Source organism: Lepidothrix coronata, unplaced genomic scaffold (assembly GCF_001604755.1).
Source record: "Lepidothrix coronata isolate B3197 unplaced genomic scaffold, Lepidothrix_coronata-1.0 Scaffold271, whole genome shotgun sequence".
Classification (NCBI taxonomy): Eukaryota; Metazoa; Chordata; class Aves; order Passeriformes; family Pipridae; genus Lepidothrix; species Lepidothrix coronata.
Genome location: NW_016690451.1, coordinates 630,335 through 645,819, shown reverse-complemented (window position 1 = coordinate 645,819; position 15,485 = coordinate 630,335). Strand labels below are relative to the sequence as shown.

Genomic DNA, 15,485 nt, shown 5'->3' with positions numbered 1-15,485 from the left:
GTTGAAGAAAAGCACTGAAATAGTCCTTGAGATAGAATAGAATGTACACACTGGTCAAAAAATTAATTATTTTAATCTATTTCCAGGTGTGCCTTGTCTGCTTGGGTTTTTTTGTTTTGTTTGGTGGTTGTAATTTTTACCCGTTGTGCAATGGTATTTACTACCTGGTACGCTTAAAAGACAATAGAGTCTGGATTCAGGTGGAGGTCTTGTATTTAAAATGTGTTATATCTGTAATATGTCAATTTACAAATCACATTTTCAACAAGTTCAGCCCAATTGTAGGCAGCCAGTGGAAGGAGCAGCTACCCTCATCACTAATTTGTCAGCAAGCCTCTTAGTTTTCATTTGTGGTTGCCTTTTTTTATGACATGTTCTCTAAAATAAATATATTTGTTTGGAGGGACTTTTTGACGCTGATTCTGCTGCCTTTCTTAAAATTTAGAATGCATTGATCTGGATGTAAGAACGATACATCAACTCCCTGGTCATAGTTCTGAAACATACTGAGCAGATCATGAGAGCAAACATGTTCTTTGTTTCCTTACAAAGATCAAGGAAAATTCACAGAATTGCCAGTCCTAGTTATGTTGATGGAGGCTTAGAACTGAGATAATTGTCAGCTCTGTGTTATGTAGCACACTGATCTCACCTACTAATTGTCAGTGTGATGAGCTGATCATTACAGCAGTGAATAGATGAAAATCCTCTCAAAGGAAGAGCTGAGATCTCAGAAATGAATTAATGGAGTTACTGTGTCTTCCTCCACTTGGTCCCACACTCACATTAAGAGCTCTAGCCATCTTTAACAACAGATTTTTGACTGTGCTGTGAAATGATTCTTAAAGAAATGCTTCAAGCTAATTTTGAGTCAGTCTTTAGGATCTAAAATGTTTCAAGATGCAACTGTTTACTTTTTTAATAACCTGTGTCTGAAAAGAGCGCTCGTGTGGTAGTTACTGAACACTTTGTTCCCCACACACTATTTAATTGTCTCCATGCAACTTTTTATGTTCCTGTGCAAAACGTGGTAAGTGGTAGAAAATGCCCCTCATTCAGAGTTGAACCTGCCTGATCACGTGAACTTCTGAGGATCTTAAATTACATAATCTGTGTTCAAGACTAACCTAGGAGTTTTAACCAGGAGTTTACCTATCCAATTCGTTGTAAAGGCAGGAAACACACAGCTGGCTGCCTTTGGTGATAGCACTGGCTATCATAAAATGGCTGAAACTATAGCCTGCCTTCTTTTACCAGGTATGGGCATCCTTAGACTTATGCAGGCCTCCTGCTTTACTAGATATAGTCATTATATGTTTTTGTTTCTCCTTGAGGCGTAGAGAAAATATTGTTTACACAAAGAAGCGATGCTTGGAAAAATGGTTACTCCAGTGATCAGAATGGATCTCTCAGTTGCATAAGGTTTAGAGACTGCTGTCAGAAGCAATCAAGTCAGCATTCAAGAAAGCAGATGACTTGTTTTTCTTCTGCTCACCTGTAATGGTAGAGGGAGCAGCCATGTTTTCTGCTAGTTAGAGCATATGACCAACCCATCAAGGAGCTACAAGGAATACTCTTTGGTCTTCAGTATTGCTTTCTGTTTTTTTCTTCCTGTTTTTGTTTTGTTTCGAACAGTTGAACTGTTCCTTTTTCATTTGTGCCAACTTTTGACGTGTTAGTTGTATATTTTCTTTTCCTCTTCCATGTCTCTTGAGATTTTCGACGTGTTTTATGTTGGATAAGTAGAGTTGAGATGTAATGCCAAATGCTGCGTGGAGACTGTGGCATTTTAGCTGCAGATTACAGCCAGAAGGAGCTGACCTGTTGTTTAGACAAATGTGTTTCACAAACCTTTCAAATCCATTCATGGCNACAATAAACTCGAAATAATTTTCTAAACCACTGTGCATGTTACATTCATCTCTATAGCAACTACATAAATAGATCTATCCTGGAGATTAATTTGGGGATATTTTTAATGTCTCTTTAAACTCCGTTTTCTTATTGAAACTTGAATTAACATACTTCTTCAGCCTTTTAACTTGAGGAACATTATTGGTCATTAAACCGAACTTTTAAATGTGAAGAGTGAATGTGATATTTTTAATAAATGCTAGAATTTGGAAGATCTGTGTGCACAGGTTACTCCTTCTAGCCCTGATGGTACAGTGACAAAATGTCTATACATTAACTGTCTGGATCATCTGTCAGCCCTTTTGGGATGTCTGTAGCTGGTAGTGAGGTTGTTTTTCCCATATCTTTTTGCTTGTGAGTGTGAGAAATGAGATTCTGCCTTGCTTTTGGCTGCCTGTCTATATCCAGGAGGTGTTCAGAAGCTAAATTTTACAAAAATTAACCAAGAGTGGTTTTTCTATCTCACTTAATGTGCATCAGCTTGTAGTAAAAGAAGGCAGTTGTAGGGATCACACAATCAACAAAAGGGGATTAATAGAGAAAATATGTTTTATACGTGGAAAAAAAAATCTGGTTTATTTCATCATGTCTGTCCAGAGACAGGTCTTTAGCAATAGTGTGGTCAAAAAGAACTAATATGTCCTTTAAAAAATCTGTTGAGATTTATAGTTTATGTAAAGTTTACCTGCCCTTTTTTTTTTTCTTGTATACCAGTAGTTTTGATTGCTAGGTGGGGGACTGGAGAGGAGAAGGGCTGGGAACAGGTGTGCTTCAACAGAGTGTTGAGAAGTGGTTTATGCTCCAATTGAGATTTACCATGTAACACTCCCCCCTCTATAATGTAGGGAAGTAGGAAGTTAGGACTCATATTTTCTGATACTGTGGTATGAGGAACAATAATTTGACTGATAATAGGGAAAATTTGTAACACAGGATAGCATTCCAATTTCTGTTAGATTTAGACATTAAAAATGTGCTGTGCTTAAACCCTTACTGTGCTGGCTTGGATCACACATGATCACATGTTAATACCTTCAGTTTTGTTGCTGCACCAGTACAGTAATGATATACAGCAGGTTTAGTTTTACATCACTATGGAATCAAGAATGCTGAGGAGTCACATCTGTTGAATCTTGTTACTTTTACAGTGTGTTCGTGCCTAGGGCATCTTTATAAACTCATATATGAAATATTTTTTATGAAAGATTACATTAAGTCAGAGGATTAGAAGGTAGGGGCGAAGAAGAAGAAAAATAATTCAAACCAGTGACAAAAGGAGCTCTTATGCTTCCTAAACGAACAGATTTTTCACATGAAGGTAGATTATGAGATTAGTATGGCTGGGATTGCTTTTTTATTGCTTCTTTGCTTATATGTCACTAAGGAACAAGTTCTTCATATAAATACATATTTTAAGGGGTAAAAATTTTGATTTCTTACAACTTGTAAAATGTTAGTCATGTTTTGCTGTTGTAGCTTTAATCATGATTATTGAATTTATAGCACATTTGTATGTTTAAGAAATAGGATTGGTTTTATCGGGTATCCAACATGTATGTGTTTAATGATAGCATCTTAAGTACTGGCCTTTTTTTTCCCTGGTTGCTAAACAAGGTTTTCGAATGCTTACTGTACTGTTAGATTATTTTTCAAAATCATTTTCATGCCAATAAGAAAGATATATCTCTATTTCAACAGAAATTATGTGTTATATTTTATAGTAAACTTTTCCCCCACTGTTATTTGTAGTCATGAAATACAATTTGTCATTTTGTAGTCTATCTTTACAAAAGATATTTCAATAAAATTTGACTAAAACTGTTTTCTTCATTATCTTAATTTTATTTGGTAGATTTAAGGTTATTGTAGGTTATTTTTCTTTTTTTCTTCTTCAACACAGAAAAAAATAGGATACACATCAAGTACAGTTATAAAAGTCAATTATTTTTACTTGCTTTCATTTTTAGAATGAGTATCAGCAGTAGCATAAACTGCTGATTTTGACCACCACAAAAATTTACAAAGAGTTCATTTTTTTCACCGTCAACCTGGTGTTGAAATAGTCATGAGGATTTATTGCGTAATACTTTAAGCTTCCTCTAACATCTTATTGCAGATAGCAAGTATGCTTCATAGTCATCTTTTAAAGCAAAGCTAGCCCTAGTTGGCAGGTTTGGAAGAGGTTCAACTCAGACAAAGCAATTGCTGAAATGCAAAGCATCATTCATTACTTGGAGTCTTGTGTGTGTTGCTGATGCCATTCCAGAAAGTTGCATAACATTGTGTTTTTCTTCTTTTTTGCTGACAGGTGATAAATCCAATGGGATGGGATGCATTTGGTTTACCAGCAGAAAATGCTGCAGTTGAGCATGGCCTTCACCCTGCAAGCTGGACAGAAAGGTAATTTTTAGTGAATTGAAGTATGACATTTCCATGGGGGATACCTCTACTGTGACCCCCATAAACCAACAAAACAGAGCAAAAACAGCGTAGAAGAAAGACAGTACAGAAAGAACCAGAGTTATCTGGGACCAAAGTACATTTTAAAGGACTGTGCAGATGATTCAGTTTTGAAAAATAAATATATTGGGATGATTTTCAAGGTTTTAATCTCAAGGACCTCTAAATTTTAAAGTGGTAGAATATCAAAAGAGAGACATTTCCCTAACACACAAATTGGTTAGTAAGAAATAAATCAGAATTTCATTATGGCGAGGTAAATCTTAGTACAGAATACATAGTTAAAGATTATGATCTACTGGTTAGATTTACTAGCAGTTTTCAGTACCATGCAAAAGAGGAAGGTTTTTTTGTTTCAGACTGAGTCTTAGAAAGTCCTAAGCAGCCGTTATTTTTGCTGATTTCTGTGAACATCTTGGGCTTTAGACCACAGAATTGGGTGTTATATTCCCCTAATATTCTTTAAAATAAGTAAAAGGTTATGTAAGTAAATACTTTCTATAAGTAAGTTGGAAACCAGTCTTGCTAAGTGAAGCTGTTTGTTGTGCTCTGGATGCAGTAATCTAGCTGTGGTACCTTTTTAGACCTTGATCCATTTCCTTCCTTGATAATGCTGTTTCTTTGGGTTTTTTTCATGCTTCTTGTCCCATCTTAAGATACTTGATACTTTTCCAGCCAAAATATGATGGCAACTGATTTCACTTAGGAAGAATGCATGTGGGCACTACACTCAAATTCTGAGTTACTTCTGCTCAAATTTTTAAAATTGCCTTTATGTATTATTTAGAAAGAGTATGCCTGAAAACCATTTGCCATGAAGACACAAAACCCTGGTTTTGTTCATTCGAGGGAGTCTGAAAAATCCCTGTGCACAATGTGTTGTGGGCTATCAGTTATATTGTAGCATGGTCAGTAAATCAATGATTTCTGTCTTCCTTTGATAAGCCTGTATAAGCTCAGCTGTAAAACACATCTGCGTATCTGTTACACGAGTGTCTCATTTTTACCTCAATTATCTTGATGGAAACTTCACCAGATAAAGCATTACTGTGATCCTTCCCTACCTGACAAATGAGGTTGTAACTTTGAGACAATGAGGCTGACATTAAATACTTGCTGACTGCAGAAGGGTTAGTGTTTTCCCCTTCTTTCTACTACACGGTCTACCTATTATACTGGCTTTGGCACTCGAAGGGCATCTTGCTGAACTGACTCAGTTTGCCAGCTCAGAGGAAAGCCATTCTGCCAGCTGACTGAGCTGAATTGGCTCAAGGGAAAAGCAGTGAGCATGTGGGGCAGAGACTTGTGCAATAGCAAAGAACCGTGTCAGCTCAGCCTGTGTCATCTTTGCAGTTTGTCTAGTTCATATCAAAAAGCATGTGGCAGGGCACAGCCTGAGCTACTTTCTGTGCTCTTCTCTTTTTCTCTTTTGTTGTAAATAGGTGTGTATTGTTCCATATACTTAAAGCAGTTCAGCTAGTTAGTTGCAAGGACAAGATGTTTTATACTGGAGAAAAGATTTGCTTTTAAAGTTTCCTTAGTACTGAAAAGAGCAATTATCTAGTTTTAAGAGTTAGCTATAACAAAAAAATTGAGAAAAGGTAGCACATCATAATTGGAACTTATTACAGCAGCATCCAAATAGAAAAAATATTTACATACCTAATTTTTTTTCGTTTATGCTAAGGAAAGGAGTTGGTTCATCATATAGGCAGTTTAAATTCTGACCACTGAAGTAATTAGTGTCTCCCGTTTTCTCCACTGCCCCTGTCCCAAATGTTTTTCATGCCTGCAGCAAGGATGAACTGAACTGAACATGAAGCTGTGGCATCAACCCTGATGTGTTTTAGTCATCCCTGGTGCAGACACAGCTGCCCCTGTAAAAGGGGGCACACTAACCATTTCAGTTTGCTTGTTTCAGGAGTGAGCAACCAAATTTCAGAGTATCTTGATTTGCTGAAGAGGTGATTTCAAATTAACTTAAATTGACTATTACTTCTTATATTCTCAAAGATAGGAAAAAACATAAAACAAATTGAAGACAGAGTTATTTATACAAACAGAAAATTTTGTTGGCATGAGTAAGTATAGCAGCAGAAGCTTTGTGAAAATTACTCAAATTTTATTTTTTTTAATCAGTACTTTGAATGGGACTTTAATTAAAGCAGCACTACTAAAAGTGTGGTTTCTTCCAGTGAAAGCCATGAGTCCATAAGAGGATTTCCTGGTATACCCAAACCATGAAAGATAGCTTACTAGAAAAGGCAGGCCTTTTCCAGGTACTAAATACTTGCATTTCTCAGTTATTCAGCAGTGCAAGTTTGCTCTGGATCAGAATTAAATACTTGATTTCATGACTGTCAACTTAGCCACAGTGGGAGGATAGGTACCACTTCATCTGACATAATGCATTTTAGTAGAAAGGTATAAGTCCATTAGAAATTTTAACCAATGTTACAGTATGTGAATGACTTCACACCAGGTCACTAATTAGTGTCGTGTAATTGTGGGTATTTTGGTAAACTGTATTTAGTAAATGTTCAAATTAAAGCTTCACTGTATATTCTGCTGTATTTTATTTTACATTTGTAATATTATTGATCTGGGGCAACATCTAGCCCTATCTAGCCCTACAGTTTCACCGTTGACTTAGGTTTTCTGCTGCCACCAGAAGTTTAGCTGTTCCTTGTTGCCTCCCAGGATATATGTTCCCACCACCTCCTTTGTGTTGGCTCAGCTGTTTTTGTGGCCCACAGTCTTGGTTTGATCAGCCTGTTGATCAGAGGGAAGAAAGAAAACTGGTGGGGGTTTTTTTGAGAACTTTTTGTGGGGAGTGTCTTCAGTTGAATGGGTAAGCTGATTCAAGTCATCCTATAGCCACACAATCACCACAGCCACAGCAAAACATAGCCAGGATAGCATTGTCAGGATAGAGCAGGATTAAGCTGATGGTAGAAGTGCATCCTACTGCATTAAGAAGATTTCAGAGGGTCCTTTGGCTCAAATGCAGTGAAGATAATTAAAAATAATGAGAAGTGGTGCTTCAGTAATGCTTCCTTCAAACTGCAGTGCCATATTTACTATTAAGTTGCATTAAAATCAAGAGAAAAAAAAAATCTATCTTGTATACATAGCCAGATTGGACCAGAATACACTGGGGACTTTTAAAATTATTAAAGATGAGTATTCTGAGAATTCTGAGATCGTAGTGTTTAGAGGTTAGCTAGTACTTTTGATTTCTCAGAACTTTTTAAGCACCTGATTTTAAATGTGATCGCACGATAGAAATATTTTAAGTTAATAATTTTTAATTTATTATTATTATTATTATTTTGCAGTAATATTCAGCACATGAGGGAACAGTTTGATGCACTAGGTCTCTCTTTTACATGGGAAAGGGTAAGATTTTCTTTTTAAATGGATACTGCTTTATTTTATTGTATGATGCAACACTGAAAACCATGGAATTTCACTATTTTATTTATGACAATATAAAAGTCTTTGGTAGTGACCAGTTAAAGTTGTTAAACTGTAAAATTGAGCTTTTTATCAGATTTTCCTCATTTTTGGAATTCTGATATCATCTGATAATATCGATGTTTAGGAGAATCTTTAAAGTGATTTCAGTTTTGTATTTGGATTTTTCTCTCTGCTTTTTTGTCTCTTTGAAGTATCAATTTTCTGTGTTAGAAGGAAGGCAATAGTCTAAACAGATATTTATGAAACAGCAATGCCTTTGTGTTAAGGTATGTATTTTTTGAGGAGCACTCTCTTCAATGTGTATGTCAAGGGCTTGGTTTTGATATTCCAAATTTTGAAGCATAAGCCTGCATTTTTGTAGATGTTCATATCGTGACCATTTTGGAAAACATAAATTTTATTTAAAACACTAGTGCTTGAGAATCAGGTGCTCACTTTAAAAAACTTCCCAAACACAGATCAGATCATAAGCTAATGTCATTTTCCAGTTAAAAAAGGAATTAATGTTTGAAGCAATTGTAAGGCTATTGCATTTACCAGTGAATCAGTCTATCACTGCCTTTATATTCTCAGCAATAACTGTTATCACCTTAATTTGATTTTGAATAGAGTGATGGAGATGCTAATCTTGGATTTTTATAGCAGTATTGTAGATCTGAAAAGGGAACACATTACTTTCTGACAGTCTGAGACATGCCATCTGTTTTCTTTAATCTTGAAGGTGAAGTTGTTTATTTGTATGTCTTACGTCTAAAAAACCATATTTCATCATGTCATATATATGGCAAGATTTTTCAGTATAAGCCTTTTTAGTAAGGTTTTCGTTTTCTTGGTAGCCAAAAAGTTGCTCTGAAAATAAAAGATTTGTTGTGGAAGGTTCACAGCACGCATGCTTGACAATTATTTTCTTATATTTGAAACTGATGGTATCAAGAAAATTCAGAAAATTCATCTCCGTGTATGGACTTCTGTTTAACCCTTCCATTCCAAAGAACAGATGGAGAACTGGCAGTACTGAAAACCATAGCAGGAAGTATAAGAACACAGGGAAAAATCATTTGTCATCTCTGTGCCTGTTCTTTGAAGCTTACCCTTGCTTTTCTAGTAAACCATGTTTTGGTTAATGAACTTTCAGGAGTCTCTGAATACTTGTGGAAAGGGCTCTGAAACTCTACAACGTACTCCACTTGAACTGTTGTGTAATTGAAATACTTTGAAATGCTCTAGGGACATGTAGTTTGTGGTTTTGAAAGGTAAGATTTTAAAACAGCTAAAAAGCGTTCCTTGAAACACAATACATTTTAGTTTTCACTCCTTAGCTAATCAGTTAAGTTTTATTTTACCTAGAAAGCCTATGTTACTAACTGGAGTAAGAGTGATCTGAATAGTAGCCATTAGTAATAGATATGTTTATTCATTGCAAAAAATGTATGATGCCTAAAATATTATATGATCTTCAAATGCACAGATATTTGAGCTAGCCATGAAAGAACCTGTGGAAATAGAATCCCTAGCAGACTGTGTTATCCAGGCTGATAAAACCTGCTTCTCTGCAAGGCTAATTAGGCTGGGCAGAGCATCTTACTGCCTCAGCTGTGCTGCTTCTGGGGTAACCCAAGCATCTTTGCACAGCAAAGCACTGTGCTGTGCAGGTACCCATCAAAAAAGTGAGCTCTTTGAGGTAAGGAGTATTTTTTTTTTTAGTATTCTCTACTTGTATGGTTCTAAATCAGGGGGCTTACAAAACACTGACACTGCAAACAAACCCAGTAGCATTAGTGACTCCTATGAAAAATCCAAGTAAGATACCTTTTATATGTGTTAGTTTAATTAACCAAAAGCCATTATACAAAACAGGAGTTTGTTTTTAATTTAATTTCACTGGTCTTGCTTAAATCTGCCCCTCCATTGTGCTAGAGGATAGTGCTTAGCAAATACATGCTGGAGGGAGCCCATTCCCCTAACTTAGATACCTATTTTAGTGTGTGGTGAATTGCCTTTTTAGAGTGTGAACCTTTTATGTTAACTGTCCCTGTCCTCTGTGGCCAGCTTAGAGTATATTATATGGCTAGGTGATGGGAAGGGAACTTAAATAAATGTTGCCATTTTAAAAATGGTAAAGGAAAAAAGAAGTGAGGGGGAAAAAAAGTCCATTTTGAATACCTAGTGCATGTAGCTGTGCTGAAGAATCTAGCTACCTAAAAAGTCATGTCTGGTGGTCAAGAAATTCCTGTCCAGGAATATGAAGACTAGGTCTAATTTTATTGCTTGATAAAATCATTATGAACAAATCCCAGTGCACCTGCGATAGTAGAAATTTCCTTTTATTTATCTGTGGGTTTTTTTTGTTGTTCTCTGTCTTATAAATCAAAATGTGCAAATATGTTTATGTTGCAGCAGTAAGTAAAATTATTTAATCAGTGAGGCACCACAAATAAGACATTATTAAAAGCTAATTAGATGATTTTGGACAGTCAAGTTACAAAGACACCTTAAAATTATTCTCCTGAACAGAAAATGTAAGCAAATGAAAAATGTAATTAAATGCTTAAAATAACTCTATAAGTACTTTGCTTTTAAATACTGATAGTAATCTAAAATTTTTTACCTGAAACATGGATGTATTTTAAGTGCCTCAAGTAAGAAATGTTGTATTTTTAAATCACTTCAAAAATGGTGTGATTTTGGGGAGATACTTAGAAAAAACAATAAGAGAGAGAGCATTTCTATTCTGAACATTTATGTTTCTCAGATGCAAGATTACAAAGCTGAAGTTTCAGCATGGAAGAAATGTCTCTAAGAGACATTAAAAACACCTGCAAAATTAAAAAATCCCCAACATTGCAGTTATGTTTTGATTTTAAGATACCAATAATCAGAGCATTCCTGGTGGTCAGATTTTTCAAAAATATCACCTCAGATAGCATAGCAATCTGCTTGCCACTTTTTTTAAAGATGATTTTCAAGGCAATTAGGCAGTATAATTTTCAAAGATTCATGTCATCAGCAACAAGGAATGGAGAGCATATAACATTTTTCCTTTCTTTTTCTCGGGAGTGCCATCAGACTGAATGCATGTTCCCAGCAAGCCATCAGTTCACCACTGTTGTTACTATCAATCTATAATTTTCTCATAGAAAGTAGCTCATTCTGCATTTCAATTTCTGCATTCCAAGTGACATATTTATTTTGCATAAGAGTACATTAAAAAAGACTAAATCTTTGGTAGATTTTCTTTGTGCAGATATTTTTCTGCTTAGATTTGAAGTTGTCATTCTTGTGCTCTGCCTGAGCATTCATAAAGCTAACAATACATAGAGCATTACCTATGAAATTTCCTTTTCATCCACATATCACTGATAATCAGTGATCCTACTTGTAATTAAATAAAAGAAGCAAACTGTTGATACAAGACTACTTTTTTTTTCAAGGAAGATATTCATGCTCTAAAATGTAGGCACTGAATGACATTTGTATTTGTAGCTAATAAAGCATAAAACTAAGGGCCTTTGAAATACAAATATTCAAATTAATTTAGAAATGTAGGTTGGTCTAGCTCTAAACCTCAGAAAATCAAATAATTATACTTTCAGATGAGGTGTTACATGCCCTTAAAACCAAAATAGGCAAATAATTGATTAAACTGTTTAATCTTCCCAAATAGAATTTGAAAAGAATCTGCCCAGATTTTTTCTGTTTGTCTCCTTTTAAATAAGTGCAACATGCCTATCTTTAGGATAGCATAAGACTGTGGTAAAATAAAATTATTGGCAATAAACTAGGAAATTACTTCTCTTCAGTTATACGTTATTCATAAGGTCTGGTGGATCTTAGAACAAATAAACCTTTTCATGCAGCCTGTAAATATTACTTTTATTTGAAAAAAAAAAAAGAAAGCCATGGAAGTAGCTTGAAGATGTAACTTTCTTCTTAAAAATACTAGCAAAAACCAGTTAAAAGGTCAGAGATTCATAGTAGAACATCGTAAGAACAGAGCAGATTTAGAAAAAATAATGAATTTTAAAACAGAGCATTTGAAAATGAGTTTTTCTTTTATTAAAAACACCAAAATCTTTCATCCAGTTTGAGTTGGGTTTTTTCAGGGTTTTTTTAATGCAGATTCTTTCCTGATGGTTTTCCCATATTTTTTTGTAGCTGAAAGGAATTTTTTTAAACCAGATTTTTTCATTATGAATGGCCCTTTAACGTTAACATGAATCTATTGCTTCCCAGTTGCAGTGCTATCAAATCTAAATTGTAATACTGCCATTTTAATCTGTAACTGAGAATTTATTTGCAGAAGTAAGTAAGATACCAACCCGTCCATCGTGGTATTTGTTAGGAACAGATTACTGTGCTGCAATAAATGGATTAAGCAAGGTCGTTTTTAATAAGGGTAGGGGTCTTTCTCTTCTAGGTACTTCTAGGTACTTGCCAGTACCTGTCCTTTTAAAAGCAGACTGTTCTTACAGGTGGTTTGTTTTAATTGTTGTGAGGAACTGATTTGATGAATGAGTGTCATTCCTGTAGGAATAAGGAGCACTAACAGTAACCAATGATTAAGAGGCATTTTGGTGAGAGTATCGGATACTCTTTTTGAAGCTGACAGGAGGAAAAGGGAAAATGGATGGGGAGAAGAGGGAGATGCTTTCCCTCCCATTTCATATTACCACCTGAAAGGCAGAGGTACTGGGTGATGACTAAATCTGTCACAGAGCACTGAAGAGCAAATGCAGTGGACAGTGAGCAGTATCTTACATATTTGTAAAAGGGTTCTGATTTTTTAGTAGGTGTTTTATTTTTGGAGAAAATATGTTAATGTCATGTTATATATATTCACTGAACTGTTTTATGATTTGGGGTTCTATATGTGTGCTGTTTATGCTAGTGCTCAGATCACAAATGAGAAGCAGAAAGTAACAGTTTTTGGCAGGGTGGAATGGCTCCAGCGTGCTATTTTTCAATCCCTTTTATAAACTCTTTTGTGTATTTCTGAGTTAAGTTAGTTATGTTAATGCTCTGCAGATCTTTGTCATGCTTATAAAGTATAAATAGAAACATTAACATTCGCTTTAATTTAAACATGATGGCAGCATAATGGAAACTTTTTACCAGACATCATTTATTTAATCAAGATCAGTAACTGGAATACATAGAAAATTATTTTTAACTGTAAGTCTTAATGTGCTAAATGATAGGAAAAAAAAGACCCAAAACATATTTTGGGATTGACAAGAGTTTGCTGGCTTGCCTTCAGCAGCTCATTTCACTTGATAGTGATGTAATTTCTCTTTCTTCATTAACTTCAAATGCTACTCCAAACCTTCATGGTTATGAAGTTAAATTATGAACTTGAGTGATCTTTTTGCAGCTCAATGACCACACAGCAGATTTTTTTTTTTCAGTGACACGGTCTGCTGCATTTCTTTCTAAAAAGTGTCAATTTACAACTTGTGAGAGACCACGTACATGGGATTCCATTCTCAGGAGTTACCTTGTATCTTGTAGCTCAAGTTTGTCTGGCTTGTAACATGCTTGTTTAGATTGGGACATGTAATCTTTTTGTTTCAGAAAGCACAGATCTGCCATTCAGGGCCAGAAGGACAAATCTCCAATCATTTTACAATTTTTATTTGACAACTCACTTCTGTTGTCCTACCCATTTGTCTGTTGCTCAGATAGTCTGACATTGTACTGAAGGGGATTGTCTCTCTTATTTTATGTGTCCAGTATTCCAGTGGTGAAACTCTGTTGCCTGTAGTGGCATCACATTGGCAGAAGAACTGTTGTCACTGTGTGAAGAAGCAGAGGGGGGAAAAATAATTACTAAATGGATAGTGTTTGGTTGGAGAGATGGAAATCAGACTTTTATCAAGTGGATTTTTTTCAGTGCAGAGCACAGGGAATTAATCAAGCAACTGTTTTTCATTACTAGGTCTTCACATGCTGTGCTGAAAACTTGCCATTAAATGTCTGTTTCTGATCTTGAAAGCCTCTTATACCCACTTTTGAGGCACATCTATTCAAAGGTCATATTAATTGTAAAAAGCAGTGTTTCAGCACTGGAATATAAAGTTCAAAGCAACTAGAATATAAAGTTGTAGAAAAAGAATAAAAATTTTATGCTAGAGTGTTTCAGATGTCATTTGAGTAGCAGATGATACTGCAGGAGTTGTGTGTAGTGGGAAGCTTAGATGATAGGAAAGCCCACGTGAAAGACATTTCACATTTGGAGCTATTCCTGGTACTTGATAACTATTTATAAAGGGAATAAATTTTATCAGTGGCTTACTGAGAAAGTTTTTATCAGTAACTCTAAAATCAAGAGGTATTTGTGTTGATTTGAAGTTCAGCCATCTTTCACTTCAATATGTACAAATGTGGTCAAGCAGAAAGTTTGTAGAAATGTTTCTTCTTTAAACAAGTGCAAGTTAAAAAGAAAAAGTTGAGGAGGGAAATCTGATCTCTACTGGTACATATTAAAGATGTAATGAAAGCTTAAATACTGAGTTACTCAGTTCTTTTCACTTTGGCCAAAATTTAAAGTAAGTGGGTGCGAGCATATAGGTTTGCATTGTGCCTGTGAAACCTGTGTTTGTGTTGAGATAACTGGGAGTATGTAATGATGGAATCCCTTAGTCATCTTTGTATATTATGATGTTTACTTGAAATGCAGTTTGTTTTTTTAAGAACAAACATTTAAAATATGGAACTTTGTAAGCAATTGGTCAGTAGGTTGTTTTTTAAATATTATATTCCACTTAAAACTTAGAAAATGTGTTTGAGTTTTGAAAAAACCTATCCATTATAGTTACTTGCTATTCTCTTAATTCCCTTTCCTCCTTCTTATGTTGTCTTTTATTTTTTTCTGTCTTTATTTCCCTCTTAACAGTCCCCCTCATTTGTGACTTCTTTTATGTCTCATTTTTTCCATCCTTCAAGCTAGAGCCTTCTCCTAACTTGAGCTGCCTTGCCTTGCTTATCGACCTTTGGATGTAAGATATCCTTTGCAAGTCTTTCATCTTGAAGTTTAGAATCTTACCCTGTATTCGATCCTATCTGCCCCACATGTTCTGTCTGACAGCAGCCCGGGTTCCTGTGTGGTGTTCTGTCCTCACGCATCCAATGTTTCGGCTGTAAGCTCCTTGTTCTGCTCATTTCACTGCAGCAGCTCCCAGCTGCCTCTGAGCAGTCAGCAGGCTCTGTTCCTGCTTTTCATTGCTGAGCAACAGAGGAAAAGGCTACCTGGCTAGGATGGCTTCTTTGACAGAGGTCTTTTTTTTTCTGTTTTTGCTGTTTCCCAGGTCAGACAGCTGTGATCATTTCCATTCATCTTCTGTTCTTATATCTATCAGCATTAATATTACAGGATTCTTATATTCCATGTTAGGAGGGAAACTTTTCTTTGCATATCAAACCCACACAAAGCCTGTGTTCTCTGATTTCGTGTACAGGTGAATATCACTAATTGTAAACATTACAAAAATGAGGTTTGTATGTGGACACAGACATGAAGAAACAGTTATGTTTTCTCTGTAGAATATATTATACACTCCTGGGTTAATTGTCTATGTTAAAATGATGTAAGAAAATACTAAGCATAGTTTCAGGAATTTTTATTTTGTTTAATT

General features: G+C 35.4%; 1 protein-coding gene across 2 annotated transcripts in view; it reads left to right on the top strand.

Annotated features, from left to right (window-relative positions):
• The window catches only part of LARS2 (leucyl-tRNA synthetase 2, mitochondrial), an 86,542-nt gene that overhangs the window by 10,260 nt on the left and 60,797 nt on the right, over positions 1–15,485 (top strand). For both annotated transcript variants that reach the window (XM_017836154.1, XM_017836155.1), the window contains exons 4-5: positions 4,223–4,314; positions 7,713–7,773. In XM_017836154.1, coding sequence (XP_017691643.1) covers positions 4,223–4,314; positions 7,713–7,773 — 153 coding nt within the window. The remainder of the gene's footprint in view (positions 1–4,222; positions 4,315–7,712; positions 7,774–15,485) is intronic.